This window comes from Dendrobates tinctorius, unplaced genomic scaffold, assembly GCF_039654945.1.
Source record: "Dendrobates tinctorius isolate UK_male_01 unplaced genomic scaffold, ASM3965494v1 ptg000054l, whole genome shotgun sequence".
NCBI lineage: Eukaryota > Metazoa > Chordata > Amphibia > Anura > Dendrobatidae > Dendrobates > Dendrobates tinctorius.
Window position 1 is genome coordinate 7,305,568 of NW_027361722.1, and position 17,531 is coordinate 7,323,098.

Below are 17,531 nucleotides of genomic sequence, written 5' to 3' on the forward strand. Positions count from 1 at the left end.
GGTTTTACCCATGATGAGATGTTTCTTTTGTGGCCCCCTGAGGTAATGAGACACTTTTTTGTAGGCCATTAGTTGAACCAACTGATATTTTTTATCACTATGTGGCAGGATTGCATTGTAATTACTGTTGATATCAGCCGTCAGGTCTTTCCACAGCCTTTTGCACCTCACTTTCTTCATCTGTTCGATATTTTTCCCTTTGTCATTTCTTATGATTACACATAACTTAATTTTTAAATATCTATGTTGATTTCCTTGTCTGTGTCGATTGGATTGTTGTTACCGACATCTGGTGAGAATGTCGATAGTGCCTTTAGATATAGATGTACTTATAAAACTGACATGTTCAATACTTACAGTATTTCACCTGCTGTATATGTACTCTTATACTCATTATAAAGGAATAGTCCGGTGTAGCTATATAGTGGCATGTAAAAATTTGGGCGCCCCTGGTCAAAATTACTGTTATTGTGAACAGTTCAGCAAGTTGAAGATGAAATGATATCTAAAAGGGATTAAGTTACAGATGACAGATTTCCTTTGTATTTTAGGCAATAAAAAATAATACATATTTTCATCTTTTACGTTTTAAAAATTACAAAAAGGTAAATGGGCCGATGCAAAAGTTTGGGCACCCTTGGGGATTTGTGTGCTCAGATTACTTTGACCAAGGTCTTGGACCTTAATTATACTGTTAGGGTTATGGCTTGTACACTATCATCGTTAGGAAAGTCCAGATAATACAAATTTCCCAGCTTTATAAAAACCCAGCCTCCTCTAACCTTGTGCCATAAAAACAGCAGCCATGGGTTCTTTTAAGCAGCTGCCTAGCACTCTGAAAATGAAAATGGTGGAGGCCCACAAAGTAGGAGAAGGCTATAAGAAGATAGCAAACCGTTTTCAAGTTGCTCTCTCCTCAGTTTGGAATGTAATTAAGAAATGGAAGTTACCAGGAAGAGTGGAGGTCAAGATAAGGACTGGAAGGCCAAGCAAAAATTTCTGTGAGAGCTGCTCGTAAGATTTCTAAAGAGGCAAATCAGAACCTCCGCTTGATTTACAAAAGACCTTCAGAAATATTTAGCAGACTCTGGAGCTGTGATACATTGTTCTACTGTTCGAGACACTTGCACAAATATGGCCTTCACGAAAGAGTCATAGTCATCAGAAGAAAACTATATATATATATATATATATATATATATATATATATATATATATATATATATATATATATATATAATGTGTGTGTATGTGTGCTCTTATACTCACTGTAGAGGAATAGGCTGGTGTTGGTGACTCCCAGCTTGTTGGTGGCCACACAGGTGTAGTTTCCATAGTGCTCCTCAGTGACATTTGCAACCAGCAGAGTGGATTGGTTTCCCATACTCTTTATCTCCAGACCTTGTGCGCTGTTTATCCTGCAAAAGTCATAGATTAAACTGACATTGTATTCAAGGTCAGCCAATAAAGGCAAAACATTTTATCCCATCCTGTCTAGATATAGCATTGATCATAGGGACAGAACCTGTGTGCCTATGACAACACTTCCTGTCCTTTTCTTTAAGGTTGCTTGTAGTTGTGATGGGCATGTGGCATCAGCTGTTTCTACGCTCTCATGTGACATAGTCTGTGTATACCGCCCCATGATCACATAAGCAATGTTTCCATAGACAGCTAAGGGAGTTTGGCCATTGCCCAACTTTGCTAGTCCCAAATCTCCAAATCTGTTTTATAATAGATTTGTGCTGTTACATTATTACCTGGAACTTTCGTGATATTAACCCCTTATGTCCAGTGGTCAATGATGAGCAGGAGGCCTTACCTTGTGTCATCCTTGTACCACTCAAAGTCCGGCTTGGGCTCAGCCGCGGCCGCGCAGAGCAGGTACGCCTGCTTGCCTGTGATGGCCTCAATGCTCTTGGACTCGGTTATGATAGGAGGGTCTATAAAAAAAAAAAAAGCAAAAGTCCTGTATAGAGCGAGGTAGAAACCAGCTGGGAATTATGTATCATATAAGAGTACAGGTGGAGAATAATGTAGCTCCACAAAGTATCATCATAAAAGAAAAAGTAGCTGAATTATCACTTTTACACATAAACATTGCAGTAGAAAGTCACCTGCACCAGCAGAAGAGAGAGTGCAGCTCTGGAGTACAATACAGAAGGTAACTCAGGATCAGTAATGTAATGTATGTACATAGTGACTGCACCAGCAGAATAGTGAGTGCAGCTCTGGGGTATAATACAGGAGGCAACTCAGGATCAGTAATGTAATGTATGTACACAGTGACTGCACCAGCAGAATAGTGAGTGCAGCTCTGGGGTATAATACAGGAGGTAACTCAGGATCAGTAATGTAATGTATGTACACAGTGACTGCACCAGCAGAATAGTGAGCGCAGCTCTGGAGTATAACACAGAAGGTAACTCAGGATCAGTAATGTAATGTATGTACACAGTGACTGCACCAGCAGAATAGTGAGCGCAGCTCTGGAGTATAATACAGGAGGTAACTCAGGATCAGTAATGTATGTACACAGTGACTGCACCAGCAGAATAGTGAGCGCAGCTCTGGGGTATAATACAGGAGGTAACTCAGGATCAGTAATGTAATGTATGTACATAGTGACTGCACCAGCAGAATAGTGAGTGCAGCTCTGGAGTATAATACAGGATGTAACTCAGGATCCGTAATGTATGTACACAGTGACTGCACCAGCAGAATAGTGAGTGCAGCTCTGGAGTATAATACAGGATGTAACTCAGGATCAGTAATGTAATGTATGTACACAGTGACTGCACCAGCAGAATAGTGAGTGCAGCTCTGGAGTATAATACAGGATGTAACTCAGGATTAGTAATGTAATGTATGTACACAGTGACTGCACCAGCAGAATAGTGTGTGCAGCTCTGGAGTATAATACAGGATGTAACTCAGGATCAGTTATGTAATGTATGTACACAGTGACTGCACCAGCAGAATAGTGTGTGCAGCTCTGGGCACGCCCAGGAAGAGGAGGCGCGTCTGTGCTGAGCGTCTGCAGGCTAGGGTTTTGCTAAGCTCCTGGGAAGGGTAGGTTTTTTCCTGCAAGGACATTCCTTCTGCCCCCTTCCCAGGAAAGAGGACTCTCCCTGGGACTGAGCGCCGGGGCTGTGCCCCTGGCTCCCACCCCCCAGGAAGCCAGCTGGGGGTGGGGGGGCCTCATCCACCATCAGGAGGCCCAATGCACAGCCAGCCAGTCCCAGGGATGGGGAAAAAGCGGACCCCAGGGGGCCTAAAGGCTCCAGGGTCCAGGACCCCTGAAGTGAAGGCTGTGACGGGCCCTTCCTCCGGAGGTGCAGCAGCCGGCAGAGGTGAGGCGGGGCCCCCCCTTAACATCTGGTGCTCCAAGGCTGCGGGAGAGCTGGCTACCACCTACGCCTCCCGCATCCATGCCCACCTCTCCGAATATGAGGAGGCCGGGAAGCAGCTGTGGAGACTCCAGGGGGAGTTGGAGGGAGCCAGGATAATATCTAAAAACAGGCTCCCTACCTCAAAGAGAGCGGAGGTCGCCGCCACGGTCCAGCGGCTGAAAGGGGAGATTCAGGCCCTGGAGGGCCGGCGAAGTGTCATCATGGCCGGCAGCGGCCCCTTTCAGCTAGGAGAAGCTGCGGAATAAGGACCGGTTCAGGGCCATGGCCGGTGGGTCAGGGGGCCCCACCCTGGTGGAGGAAAGTGAGGAGGAGGAAGAGCAAGATGGCGCCCACGCTGCACCCGGGCCACCTCCACCTGAAGACCTGATGGACACCAGCAGGAGTCAGGTAACATGCAACGGGATAGCCCCTGAGGATGGAGGGAGCGGGAGTAATACCGAGGGGGGCTGCCTCATCCTCAGGCAAGTGCGGCAGATGGAATCCCCAGCACGGTTTGGCATGCTGTTGTTTGGGGATGAAGTCTGCCCGGAGGATGAGGCAACCGGGAAGAGGAGAAACAGGAGGCGCAGGCGTAAGGCCTCTGGCATGGAGGAACAACTGGTTTTTGCTCCTCTTCCCGTGGCCCCTCTGTCCCGCTGTGTGGAACCCGCTACCCACCCCGGCTCGGGCCTTGTGGTGGGTCCGCAGCGAGGGAGCGGGGAGAGAGATGTCTGTTGTGACCTGACTGTCATATCTGGTGACAGTTCAGACCAGGGCAGTGACATGGAGGTCGGTGCTGGTTGTGGTGTTGGTGGTGGTGTCCAGGCTCAAGCCCTCGGTGGCAGGGGGGGCTGAACTGGCACCAGGTAAAGTTGGAACAGCTAGGGCCGCACCTCCGGCGGCGAGTGCTGGGGCTTCTGGACCCCCCACGCACGAATCCGTTAAGTCTGGATCGCTAGTGGGGGTTCAGAAGTCTAGGAAGGGTGTATAAAAATCAAACAACTGAAGCGGTGCAAGGTGCTGGTCGCTCCCATGGCGGCGCCCGTGGTAAGAGCGGGGTCTCCGGCACGTCGACGCAAAAGGGGGTTCATGCAGAGGGCTCCGCCGCCACTGGGCGACGAGGGAGAGTGGCCGGCCCTGCCCGTGGCAAGTGGTGGGCACAGGGTGGCGGCGGTGGTCCGCGAGGGGGGAGTGGCCTCCCCGAGTGTTGCCCGGCCTGCAAAGGGTGTGGCATGAGGGGGGGCGTGTCCTCCTCGGCCGCTGTCCCGCCCGCTACTTCCCCGTCACCCGGGGGCGTGGCCTCGCAAGGGGTCACTGCTCTGTCTGTGGTGGCCGTGACTGGTGGGTGGGGCGTGGCCTCGGCGGTCGCGGCTCCGCCCGCTGTGCGCGTGTCATCTGGGGGCGTGGCCTCGCAAGTGGCCGTGGCTCTGCCTGGAGTGACTGCGACCGGCGGGGGGCGTGGCCACGGCGGGCCCGCTGCCCTCTGTCCCACCCACCCTTCCAAGCAGTGCAAGCAAGCTGCCCCCAAAAGCCGGCGGGGGGGTTGTCGGGGTCCCCAGCCCACCTACCTTCATCTGAGGGTGCGGGGACTCTGGCGCCCCCTGGCAAGCCAGCGGAGGGGGTGAAGAAGGGTGCAGGGCAGGGACCGGTGCCAGAGGCCGTCCCTGCCCAGAGCAAGGAAAACAAAAGAAACTCTGAAAAAGAAAAAAAAATGGTGCTGAAGAAACCAGGAGCTGCTGCTGCTGCTCCCAGGCCCAGCCAGGGCAATGTGCAGTATGTCATCAGCGCTGAGGCACTTAAAGGGGCAGCAGCACTCCTGGCCAGCAAGGACAATCATGGAGCACCCGGCCAGCTAGGGCCCCCAGCAGGTGTTAGGGAAAATTGCGGCAAAGGAACTGTTATTGCTGATGTAAATATAAATAAAATTGTTGCTGAGGAGTATGAGGAGTGCGTGAGTGAATGTGAGAGCGGGGTGACTGATATTTTTGAGGAATTGTTTGCGGACGTGAATGGGGATGTGAGTGACATGGATGAGGGAGTGAGTGTGAATGTGGCTGGAAGTGCTGGAGTGAATGCTGGGGTGAGTGTGAATAATAAAAGAGTGAATGGGAGGACGAATGAGGGTGCAGGCACAAGTGGTGGTAGGAGGGCTGGCCCATCTGCCCCCCCGGCAGCGAGACCCCAACGTAACTATGCGGGGGCGGCGGCAGGGGGTCGGGGTGGTCCTGGGGGGGTCTCCTCGCCTCCGGGCTCCAGGGGCGGCGCTTTGCACCACCATTTCCTGGAGGCCCTTAAAAGGGGAGAAAGGTCAGTAACAGTAGAGGGGAGGATGGTGGATCTGTCTTTCTGGATAGAGAAACACGGCCTGGCCGCCTTCCAACAGCAAAGGGAGGGAGGGACTGTTTGGTCTCTCCCCACAGCCGGGCAGGGGCCGCCAAGAAGGAATGTGGTCCGTCTTATGTGGGGGGGGCAATGAAGCTTCCACCCAGGAGCAAGGTGGTGGAGCTCCTCCTAAAGATGGGCTTCGGGGCAAATGACATCTTTGCCCTGATACATCCTTTGGCGTCCCGCTTCTTTGACGTCAGTTTCGTGCTGCCAGAGGGGCTTGAGCTCTTCTGGTCGAACTACGAGCTGATGCGAGAAGAGCCCGGATGGCGAGACTTCGTTGCGCAAACAGTGTCTCGCCAAAATGCCATCAAGTGAGTGACCGTGGTGACTTGTAACGAGTCGCTCGCAGGCGTGGACATAATGACGTGGCTTTCTCGTTACGGGGAAGTCACCGAGGTCCTGAAAAAGAACAGGGACGAATTTGGCATCTGGTCGGGGGGCTAGACCTTCATGGTCAAACTGAAGGTTTCCGGCGGCACGGTCACCCAAATTCCTTCCTCGGCATTCTTGGGGAGGGACAGGATCCTGGTCTTCTCCCAGGGGCAACCGAAGGTCTGCCACAAGTGCGGCGACCCCACCCACTTCAGCGCCAGCTGCAGGGTGCAGAAGTGTGCGTTGTGTGGTGGGGTAGGTCACCTGGCCACCTTGTGGAAAGACATTCGGTGCCACCAGTGTGGTGACCTAGGTCACCCGCTCAGCCGCTGCCCTCGCTCTTTCTCCAATACCGCTGCAGGCCCGGTGGGGGGAGACCGTGAGGGGGCAACCTCTGGTGGCGCTTCTTCTGCCGTGGCAGGTGGTGGCGGAGGGGGAAGGGCTGAGGGGCCGGTGAGGAAGGGCAATGCTAAGGCAAGGGGCCCCGCGTATGAGCGGAGGCAAGAAAGACGCCATGGAGGCAAGGGGCAGGTGGAGCCTCGGACAACCGGGGTGATGCCTGCCCCTCCCTTGAGGCCCTGGGGAAGAGTGCGGTGAGTGAGGAGATCAGGAGGATGGAGAGAGAGGAGAAAGCGGCTGACTCAGACGACTCCTCTCGTTATGAAAGTGTCGACGAGGATGTCAGGGAGCAGCCTATAGCACCAGGTGGCAAAAACAAGCGTGCCAACCATAAATCTGGAGGGAAGAGGGCTGACAAGTCTTCAAAGTCCCCCCGCCCCCGACCACAAGGGTGCATACGGAATGGCCCGCTGACCCCCCTCTGATCAGACTCTCCAACCGGTTCAGCGCCCTCAGAGGTTCAGATGATGAACCGCAAGACGAGGGTGCTGGGCCGGGGGTAACACCGGAGGGTCCTTCAGGGGATGGTGGAGTCCGTCCCTCAGGGGGCACTGTTCCTCCTGAGGGGGGGACGGACCTGGAACCCGGGGCGAGGACACCGGGGGGAGGGATGGACACGTCGGGGGCTTCCCTAAAAAGGAAGGTGTCTGACCCGTCCCCAGGTGGAGGTGATAGCGGGGCAGGGAAGAAACTGGCCATCCAACTCGATCACCCATGATGGCTGAACTCGCCCCGTTGACGCTGGCATCCATTAATGTCGCCAGCATTAAGTCAGATGCGGATAGCTTCACGGCCTTTGATTTTTTTCTCCCGGATTGAGGCAGAAATTTTATTTTTGCAAGAGACCAGACTAATGGACATGGGGGCCATCTATAAAGCACGGAGGGAGTGGAGGTGCGGGCCCTCACACTGGTCTCTTGTGGCCGAGCCGTATAGCGGGGTGGCAGTCCTTTTTAAGACTGCAGATGTTGAATGCCGACGGGTTACTGAGTTGGAAATGGGGAGGTGCCTTATCCTAGATGTCTTCATGAGGGGACTAGAGCTCCGGCTCATTGATATCTACGGCCCACAGCCCAAGTGGGACCGTAAATGTCTCTTCCTGAGGATCAAGCCCTTTCTTTTTACGAGCCGACAGGTGGTCTTCGGTGGGGACTTCAACACCGTTACGAGGTCCCGTGACCGGGGGGGTCCCGGAGACCGCCTGGCTTATGACAGCGTCGCGCTTAATAGCATAGCTAGTGAAGCTCGCCTGGTGGATCTCCACACCCCAGGCCACGGGGGGTTTCACCTACCATAGAGTAGCAGTAGGTCTAGAATAGACAGGTTTTTTTTGAAGGAGGACGCCATCTTTTCTGCTGTGTCCGCCGTTGAGGTGGAGTTCTCCGATCACTGTCTAATTTTCTTTTCTCTGAATGTTGCAGAGACTCCTCGGATGAGAAGAGGGCTGTGGAAGCTCAATTCGTCCCAGCTGGAAGAAGCACAGGTGAGACAATCCTTCAAGGATTTTCTTCAGAGCCAGGTACCGCTGTTGGATCTCTGTAGTAGTAAGTCAGAGTGGTGGGAGATCTTTAAAAAGCGGGTGGCGGGGTTCTTCCGTCAGCTCTCGAACCTCAGAAGTCTGAACAGGCACTGCTTGTATCAGGCTCTGGGGAGGAATCTCGAGCAGCTTGTCTCGACTGGAGGTGACCATGAGGAAATCTTCAGAGTGAAATCTTTGCTCAAGAGGTTCCAGTATGATAGACACACATCTTTAGTTATTGAGAGGGACTTCGGGAAGTACCGCTCGCCCGACCATTACAGAAACTGTAAGATGTCAGTGAATTGTAAGATGGTGACAGGACTGATCAACAGTACGGGGTCCCTGAACAGATCCAAATCAGGGATCCTGGAGGTGGTCAGATCCTTCTACTCGCGCCTCTTGGAAAGGAAGGATCTGGATCGGGATAGGATGTCGGCTTTCCTGGCTGAAGCCATCCCTGAGCCAGGGGGTGATCCCTCTCTTGGCGTTTTGGCAGAAGAAATTAGGGAAGAAGTGAGACTGGCCATTGATGGGCTTCGGCCCAAGAAATCGCCAGGTCCGGATGGCTTAACATCCGAGTTTCATAAGACTTTTAGGGACTCCTTGGTCCCCCTCTTGACAGGGGTCTTTAATGAGTGTCTATCCTCGGGCACTCTTCCCGACTCAATGAGGAAGTCAGCCCTAATTATTCTGTCAAAGGTTAAGGATCCGTCCCGTATCGAGAATTGGCGTCCCATAGCGCTTCTCGATACGGACCGGAAGGTTCTGGCCAAGGTGCTGTTTAATCGGCTGATGAAGTTTGCACCCCGGCTCCTTTTGGGGGCCCAGCATTGCTCTGTTCCAGGCCGCAGTACTTTTAGTGCTGTGCTCGGTGTCCGGGAGGCAGTGGAGCAGGGTAGGGCAGGCCACTGGAAGAGGTACTTGCTGTCGTTAGATCAAGCGAAAGCCTTTGACCGGGTCAACCATGAGTACCTCTGGTCCGTCCTTTTGAGGTATGGTCTGCCTGGGAGGTTTCTAAAATGGTTAGAGATCTTGTACCAAGGGGCTGAGACTTTTCCGCTGGTGAACGGTTGGTCATGTTGCCCTTTTGAGGTGGGTTCTGGGGGCCGTCAGGGCTGTCCGCTGAGCCTGCTTTTATACGTGTTCGCAATCGATCCCTTCCTAAGGAGGGTAGATCGTGGACCGTTGGCGGGAGTCGGGATGGACCAGGCGGGCTCTGGGTCCTCTCTGAGGGTAGTGGCGTATGCCGATGATGTTTCCCTTTACGTGTCCTCGAGAGGGGAGGTGGATTGGGTCCTGTCAGAGGTAGTTCGCTACTCAGCGGCATCCTGGTCCATGATCAACCGGGGTAAGTGTGAAAGTCTCTGGCTGGGATGGGGAGATCCTAGTTTTGATCTCCCGAACACACTTCCAGGGCCCCAGGCCACCGCAAAAATTCTAGGCATCGAATTTGGCCCTGGGGACTACCCCCAGCAAAATTGGTAGGGCAGACTTAAGATCGCCGCCCAAAAGGTGGACCAATGGAAGGGTTGGTCTTTGACCCTAAGGGAAAGGGTTGCCCTGGCTAAAGGCTTTCTGCTTCCCTTGTTAATTTACCTGGGCAGCGTGTGCATCTTGCCAGAACCTCTCTGGACACAGGTCTACAGCCTGTTCTTCCAGCTGTTATGGGGGAATAGGCTCAACCTAATCAAGAGAGAGATCACATACCGCACGAGGAGACTAGGTGGGTTGGGTATGGTCAGCCCGGTAGTGTTCTTAGTGAACACCTTTCTTAAAGCCAACATTTCCAACCTCTGGCTAGAGAGGGCTCCTCCGTGGGTAGTCTACTGCAAGGGTTGGCTTCGGCCCTTCTTCCAGGAATGGGAGACAGGAGGGCAAGTGAAGGACCTCCGCACACCTCATGGGCATCTCCTGGCTTATGCTACCCCGGTTCTGAAGGTGATCCGCGGTGGGGTCTGGGAATGTGGGAAATCAGGACCATGTCGAGGCAATGCCTTGACAGGAGGGTTCTGTTGACCCATTTCCAGAAGCACCTGGCTCTTAAGGATTGCCCAGGCCGGGATCTGGAGGTGGGGCTCGGGCTTTTAAATTCTAAGCGGATCCCCACGAAGTTTTGGAACTTGACCTGGTGCTGCTTCCAGAGGAGGCTGTATGTAAAGGATAACTTGAAGGGCAGGAAAACCGATGATCGGGGTTGTCCCCGTGAGGAGTGTGGCGACGTGCTGGAAAGCATGGAGCACTTCCTGCTTCAGTGTCCCTTTAATGCAGAGGTTTACAACAGGGTGGGGGCTTCCATACGTTGGCCACGGCTGGCGTCCCTCTCCTATGCCGAGTGGGCCTATGGAGCGTTCAGAACTCTGGGTGGCCGAGACCAGGGCACTTTATTCCTAGTCAGTGTAGTGGTTAGGTTCTACATTTGGAATGCACGGTGCTTAGTTTCGACGCGGCAAAAAGCCCTCCCAAGGGAAGAGGTGGTTAGTAACATCCTGGGTGACCTGGTGAAGGTGCGTTCCTTGGAGTTCGAAAGGTTGGGTGTGAGGAGGGCCTCTTGGCTTTGGAAGGGCCTTTCCTTTTAAAAACGCACTCTAGGGAGAGCTAGATTTTGTGTGAATGTGGGTAGGGACAGCATAAGGTGGTGTGGGTGGTGAGGGACAGAAGTAGGGGCAGATAGGGACAGGGAGGGACAGGCACTGAGGGACAGATAGAGAGTTAGTTATGATAAGTTAGGTAGAGTAGGGGCAGATAGGGACAGTTTCTTTAGGGACAGTTTCTTTAGGGACAGTTTCTTTAGGGACAGAGGTAGGGACAGTCTTAGTTGTTGAGGGACAGGGTGAATGTGTTAGTGAGGGATGGGGCCTCTAGAACTCCTTTTTCCTGGTGGTGGGCTATTGCATGGCACACCTAGATTTTTGTTTTGAGATAGAGAAATAATGGATATTGGGCTTGCAGGCACTGAACTTGGGCCTGTAAGTAAAGCTTTGTGGTGTGGTATTATTCGGTAAAGCAAATGATGTAATGACATTGCATTGTAATATTGTATTGTAATATGTATTGTAGTATATGTCTTGTAGTCTGTGTTGTTCTTTTCCGTAGTCAGAGGTGCATGGGGGGTGTAGTGAGGTTGGGAGGGGGGTGAATGGGGGGGGTGAGAGCGGAAAAAAAAGTAAAAGGACCCTAAACCAAGGGGAAAGTGGCGAATGGATACACCATATACCATGGACCATGGAAATTATGGAAAATGAACCATTTTTTAGCACATTGGGGGCAAATGGGTGAGGGTTTAGCTTGTGGGCATAAACTTTCGTGCTCATCAGGCCTAGACGTGATAAGGCCATGGACATTTATGGACCTGTGGTGTGGGTGGTGGGAAAAAAAATAATAAAAAACAAAAAAAAACAAACAAAAAAAAAATATATATATTGAGGTGTTAAGCTGGTGTAGGTAATTTTGCCAAAAAAGAATTGGCTAGGTTTATTTAAGGCAGCATGGGCCAAGAATATTATTTTTGTTTTCCTGTATATAGGTATGGGTGGAAGTGTGAATGGGGAGTGAAAGATTATAAACTGTTTTTCATTATTTTATGGGAAAAGTTTTCTGTTGGAAAGTTCCTGCTGGGGGTCCCCTAAGCTGGAAAGCTTGGGGACTATAACAAGTTGCGGTTTTGCACAAGCTTCTGTATGTCCTAAGTGTATGATTAATGTGTGTATTTTGGTTTATGTGTTTTCTTTTCTGGAATGTTGTGTTGTATTGTTTTTGATATTTTATAATAAAAGAGATACAGGATGTAACTCAGGATCAGTAATGTAATGTATGTACACAGTGACTGCACCAGCAGAATAGTGAGTGCAGCTCTGGAGTATAATACAGGATGTAACTCAGGATCAGTAATGTAATGTATGTACACAGTGACTGCACCAGAATAGTGAGTGCAGCTCTGGAGTATAATACAGGATGTAACTCAGGATCAGTAATATAATGTATGTACACAGTGGCTGCACCAGCAGAATAGTGAGTGCAGCTCTGGAGTATAATACAGGATGTAACTCAGGATCAGTAATGTAATGTATGTACACAGTGACTGCACCAGCAGAATAGTGAGTGCAGCTCTGGAGTATAATACAGGAGGTAACTCAGGATCAGTAATGAAATGTATGTACACAGTGACTGCACCAGCAGAATAGTGAGTGCAGCTCTGGGGTATAATACAGGATCTATCTCAGGATCAGTAATGTAATGTATGTACACAGTGACTGCACCAGCAGAATAGTGAGTGGAGCTCTGGGGTATAATGCAGGATGTAACTCAGGATCAGTAATGTAATGTATGTACACAGTGACTCCACCAGCAGAATAGTGAGTGCAGCTCTGGGGTATAATACAGGATGTAACTCAGGATCAGTAATGTAATGTATGTACACAGTGACTGCACCAGCAGAATAGTGAGTGCAGCTCTGGAGTATAATACAGGATGTAACTCAGGATCAGTAATGTAATGTATGTACACAGTGACTGCACCAGCAGAATAGTGAGTGCAGCTCTGGAGTATAATACAGGAGGTAACTCAGGATCAGTAATGAAATGTATGTACACAGTGACTGCACCAGCAGAATAGTGAGTGCAGCTCTGGGGTATAATACAGGATCTATCTCAGGATCAGTAATGTAATGTATGTACACAGTGACTGCACCAGCAGAATAGTGAGTGGAGCTCTGGGGTATAATGCAGGATGTAACTCAGGATCAGTAATGTAATGTATGTACACAGTGACTCCACCAGCAGAATAGTGAGTGCAGCTCTGGGGTATAATACAGGATGTAACTCAGGATCAGTAATGTAATGTATGTACACAGTGACTGCACCAGCAGAATAGTGAGTGCAGCTCTGGAGTATAATACAGGATGTAACTCAGGATCAGTAATGTAATGTATGTACACAGTGACTGCACCAGCAGAATAGTGAGTGCAGCTCTGGAGTATAATACAGGATGTAACTCAGGATCAGTAATGTAATGTATGTACACAGTGACTGCACCAGCAGAATAGTGAGTGCAGCTCTGGAGTATAATACAGGATGTAACTCAGGATCAGTAATGTAATGGATGGGTAGAATTTATCAGCCTGTGTCACATTTCCTGGCATTACCGCCAGCGTTACACCGCGTCCTTCATGGTTGGCGCTGGGGTGCGGAGCTCTATCTACCGCCTCTCTCTCTCATTACTCACAGTTCACAGTGACCCGGACTTGTTTGACATCAGCTGAAGATACTTCGTTGGCCGCCTTGCACTCGTATTTTCCGGACTGTTCTCTTGTGATGCCTTGGATATCCAGATATTCCTCTTCTCCTTGGAAATCTCCGGCTGCAAGAAAGTAAAAAAAATAACCTGAGCATGAGCAATCCATTAATTTCTATGTAAATTTCACTTTATGATGCAATTCACATAATTCATAATTTAATTTAAAAAGAAAAATATTCGCCTAGAAATTCCGGGTCATTGGACAAAGCAGAGTGACTTCACTACGGATCCACCAGCGCGGGAAAAACGGTGAGAAAGACATCTCTGTATGTAGAAGATGATGGAATCCGAACAAGTGGCCAAAAATGTGTTTACTGACAAACAACGTAATGATGTTCATTTTCTGATTATAGGATCTGATTCAACCACAATGGATGGTGCAACTGAAAAGATGCAGTGCGGGCCCTCTGGAAGACTGGAGTACGGGCCCCCCGAGACACTGAGAACATTAGTATTGGGGCACTATTAGCGTGGGACCTCTGATATTGATAAAGGACAGGTGTGGGTCCTTAAACTAAACGGCTGGAGGGTGATCATTACAATAGATGCCAACATTTTTGGGGACACAAAAACTCAACCCCAAAGACTTCCCAGAATGCCCGTTCTCTACTGTTAGCACCCTACTCCACAAAAGAATGACCACTTTTGGGCAGGGTTACATAAATCATGCCCCTTTAGTTTCAGGGAAAATTCAGCACAGTTTGAACTATGCAATAAAACATGAGGACTGGAGTATGGTCCTAAGATACAACTATAGGACTGGAGTGTGGTCCCTAAGATACAACTGAAGATCTGGAGTGTGGTCCTAAGATACAACTGAAGATCTGGAGTATGGTCCTAAGATACAACTGAAGATCTGGAGTATGGTCCTAAGATACAACTGAAGATCTGGACTGTGGTCCTAAGATACAACTGAAGATCTGGACTGTGGTCCTAAGATACAACTGAAGATCTGGACTGTGGTCCTAAGATACAACTGAAGATCTGGAGTGTGGTCCCTAAGATACAAGTGAAGATCTGGAGTATGGTCCTAAGATACAACTGAATATCTGGAGTGTGGTCCCTAAGATACAAGTGAAGATCTGGAGTATGGTCCTAAGATACAACTGAAGATCTGGAGTGTGGTTCTGCGATACAACTGAAGATCTGGAGTATGGTCTTAAGATACAACTGAAGATCTGGAGTACGGTCCTAAGATACAACTGAAGATCTGGAGTATGGTCCTAAGATACAACTGAAGATCTGGAGGGTGGTCCTAAGATACAACTGAAGATCTGGAGGGTGGTCCTAAGATACAACTGAAGATCTGGAGGGTGGTCCCTAGGATACAACTGAAGATCTGGAGTGTGGTCCCTAGGATACAACTGAAGATCTGGAGTGTGGTCCTAAGATACAACTGAAGATCTGGAGTATGGTCCTAAGATACAACTGAAGATCTGGAGGGTGGTCCTAAGATACAACTGAAGATCTGGAGGGTGGTCCTAACATACAACTGAAGATCTGGAGTATGGTCCTAACATACAACTGAAGATCTGGAGTATGGTTCTAAGATACAACTGAAGATCTGGAGTGTGGTCCTAAGATACAACTGAAGATCTGGAGTATGGTCCTAAGATACAACTGAAGATCCGGAGTGTGGTCCCTGCTGCACAGCTAGTTGTATAGCTCCTTGAATATCCACAGTTCAGTAGAAAACCTTCACAGAGTAGATTACATGGGTTAACAAGCTTTTACTTGTCAGAACATGAGGTAAAGGAAAAATGCACAGTCATTCAGTGCTGCATCATCAGGAAGAATGAAAACAAAACTGAAACTAACAAAAGATACCTTTTCTCTTACAACACATTAAGCAAGGCAAACTTTACACAACATCGCCATCTATTGTCAAATCAGCATAAAGTCCTCCTTTACATAAACAATATGTCCACAGCTGTTGCATATGCCAACACCTCTTCTCAACAGTAAGGACTTATTCAGTCAAACCTATTTTCTTCATGTGATGGTGTGATATGTTATGTGGGTATCATTTTGTGTATATTTGTATTTTATGGATTTCCATAGTGTTCTCTTGTTGCCCTACATCATTCCGTGTATTCCCATATTGTCTAGAGTCTCAATAACCTTCCAAAAGTCTGATAATTGAGTTAGCTCACTTACTGTCTGCAGCCTGACTGTATCTGTGCCTCTTGATGAACCCCCTGCAGTGCCTTAATCCCCAAGGCACCTTTGTCAGGTCTGGGAGGCTTGAAAACTGCCCCAACCTGTCTGACTACACCTGGACATAGGGAGGGGGCAGGGGAGGACAGGAGTTGTTCAAGTCAGATCCTGTGTGGTGATGATCGTGTGAGGACAGCACATCAGAGAAAAGGGGAAGCATATGGACCCATTTTATCCTCTGTCTGCTGGATTATTGGACTCTCAAATCCTTGGACATTCATCCTGTTACTGAACTGCATTCGTTATCTGGACTATTGTATCCTCAGTGTGGTGGATTGTTTATGGACCTTTTAATTTTGCCTATAATAAAGGTCTTGGGATTGTTCACACTTCCCTCACTCTGTTGATTGTGTGGTATCGGAGAAGGACCCCATGACACTTCATTAGTCTCTGATGTTTTTCAGCATTCAATGCCTTTGTGAAAATGTCTGCTGTCATATCTTCAGTTGGACAATATTCTAATTTCAGGATTCCTTGCTCCTGATGATCCCTCAAGAAATGATACTTCACATCAATGTGCTTGGTTCTTGCGTTAACTTTTTCCATCTGAGCAAGAACAAGACATCCTTGATTGTCCTCATTTATTTTTGTTGGTTCCAACTGTGGTTGTCCTAGGTCTGTTAGCAATTGTCTTAGCCATAGAACTTCTTGACTCGCATGTGCTGCTCAACATATTCTGCTTCTGTTGACGACAGCGTTACTATTGATTGTTTTTTACTAGTCCAACTAATTGGTCTGCCTGAGAGAGAGAAAAGATAGCCACTGGTAGATTTTCTGTCAGTTGGATCTCCAGCCCAATCTGCATCAACGTATCCAGTTAAAATGCATTTATCACTTGTAGGCATTTTCAGTTTAACATTGACATTTCCTTTCAAATAACATATTACTCTCTTCACGGCATTCCAATCTGCTTTTTTTGGCTTAGATACTTTTCTACTCAGAATTCCTACTGCTGCTGCAATGTCTGGCCTTGTAACAGTCGCTAGATAGAGTAATTTTCCTATTGCCATGCTGTACTCTTCATTATTTGGTAACACATTTTTCTCACTATTTATCTCTTTAAGATAATTAGTTTCCATTGGAGACTTTGCTGTTTTTGCATCTTTCAATCCAAATATTTCGGTTATGTCTTGAATCATGTGATTTTGATTAAATAAGAAACTTCCATCTTCTCTTTCTATCTGTATTCCCAGGTACTGTTTCACATTTCCCAAGTCTTTGATCTCAAAATGTTGATTCAGGATTTTTAGTATGTCCTCTTTATCCCTTTCTTTTTCAAAACAAACTAAAATGTCATCAACATATATGAGTACATAAATCCATCTGTCATTAGTCTTTTTGTGTACAGGCAAGGATCAGCTTTGCTTCTTTGAAATTTTTCACTTGTGAGCACTTCCGTGATTTTATCATTCCACGCTTCAGCTGCTTGTTTTATACCGTATATACTTTTCTGTAATTTGCAAACCATGTTTGGGTTACTTTCATCTTTGAATCCTGGAGGTTGTTCCATTTAAATATCTTTTGTTAAACTTCCATTCAAAAATGCTGTCTTTACATCCAGATGTTTCAGTTCCATTTGTATCATTGCTGCAACTGCAAACAAAGTTCTTATTGTAGTATGTTTGACAACTGGAGCAAATGTTTCATCATAGTCTTCTCCATATTTTTGAGAATAACCTTTAGCTACAAGTCTTGCTCAGTATCGTTCAGTTGTGCCATCTGTTTGGTACTTTACTTTAAAAACCCATTTACATCCTATAGCTTTTCTTCCTTCTGGTACTTCTGTTATTGTCCATATATTTGAGTCATGCATGGATTTTATTTCTATTTCTGCTGCTTCTATCCATTTATTAGCTTCTTCAGGAAGTCGAGATATGTCTTCCCAAGAGCTAGGTTCATAAATTTTTCTTGTACTTGCTTTGAATGAGACACGTTTTGGTGGTTTTCCTTTG

At 48.4% G+C, this 17,531-nt stretch overlaps 1 protein-coding gene across 2 annotated transcripts in view; it reads right to left on the reverse strand.

The window, feature by feature from the left end:
- Positions 1-17,531, reverse strand: part of LSAMP (limbic system associated membrane protein) — a 1,037,990-nt gene that overhangs the window by 119,916 nt on the left and 900,543 nt on the right. For both annotated transcript variants that reach the window (XM_073577086.1, XM_073577085.1), the window contains exons 4-6: positions 13,291-13,425; positions 1,823-1,943; positions 1,270-1,418 (exon numbers count right to left, since the gene is read on the reverse strand). In XM_073577086.1, coding sequence (XP_073433187.1) covers positions 1,270-1,418; positions 1,823-1,943; positions 13,291-13,425 — 405 coding nt within the window. The remainder of the gene's footprint in view (positions 1-1,269; positions 1,419-1,822; positions 1,944-13,290; positions 13,426-17,531) is intronic.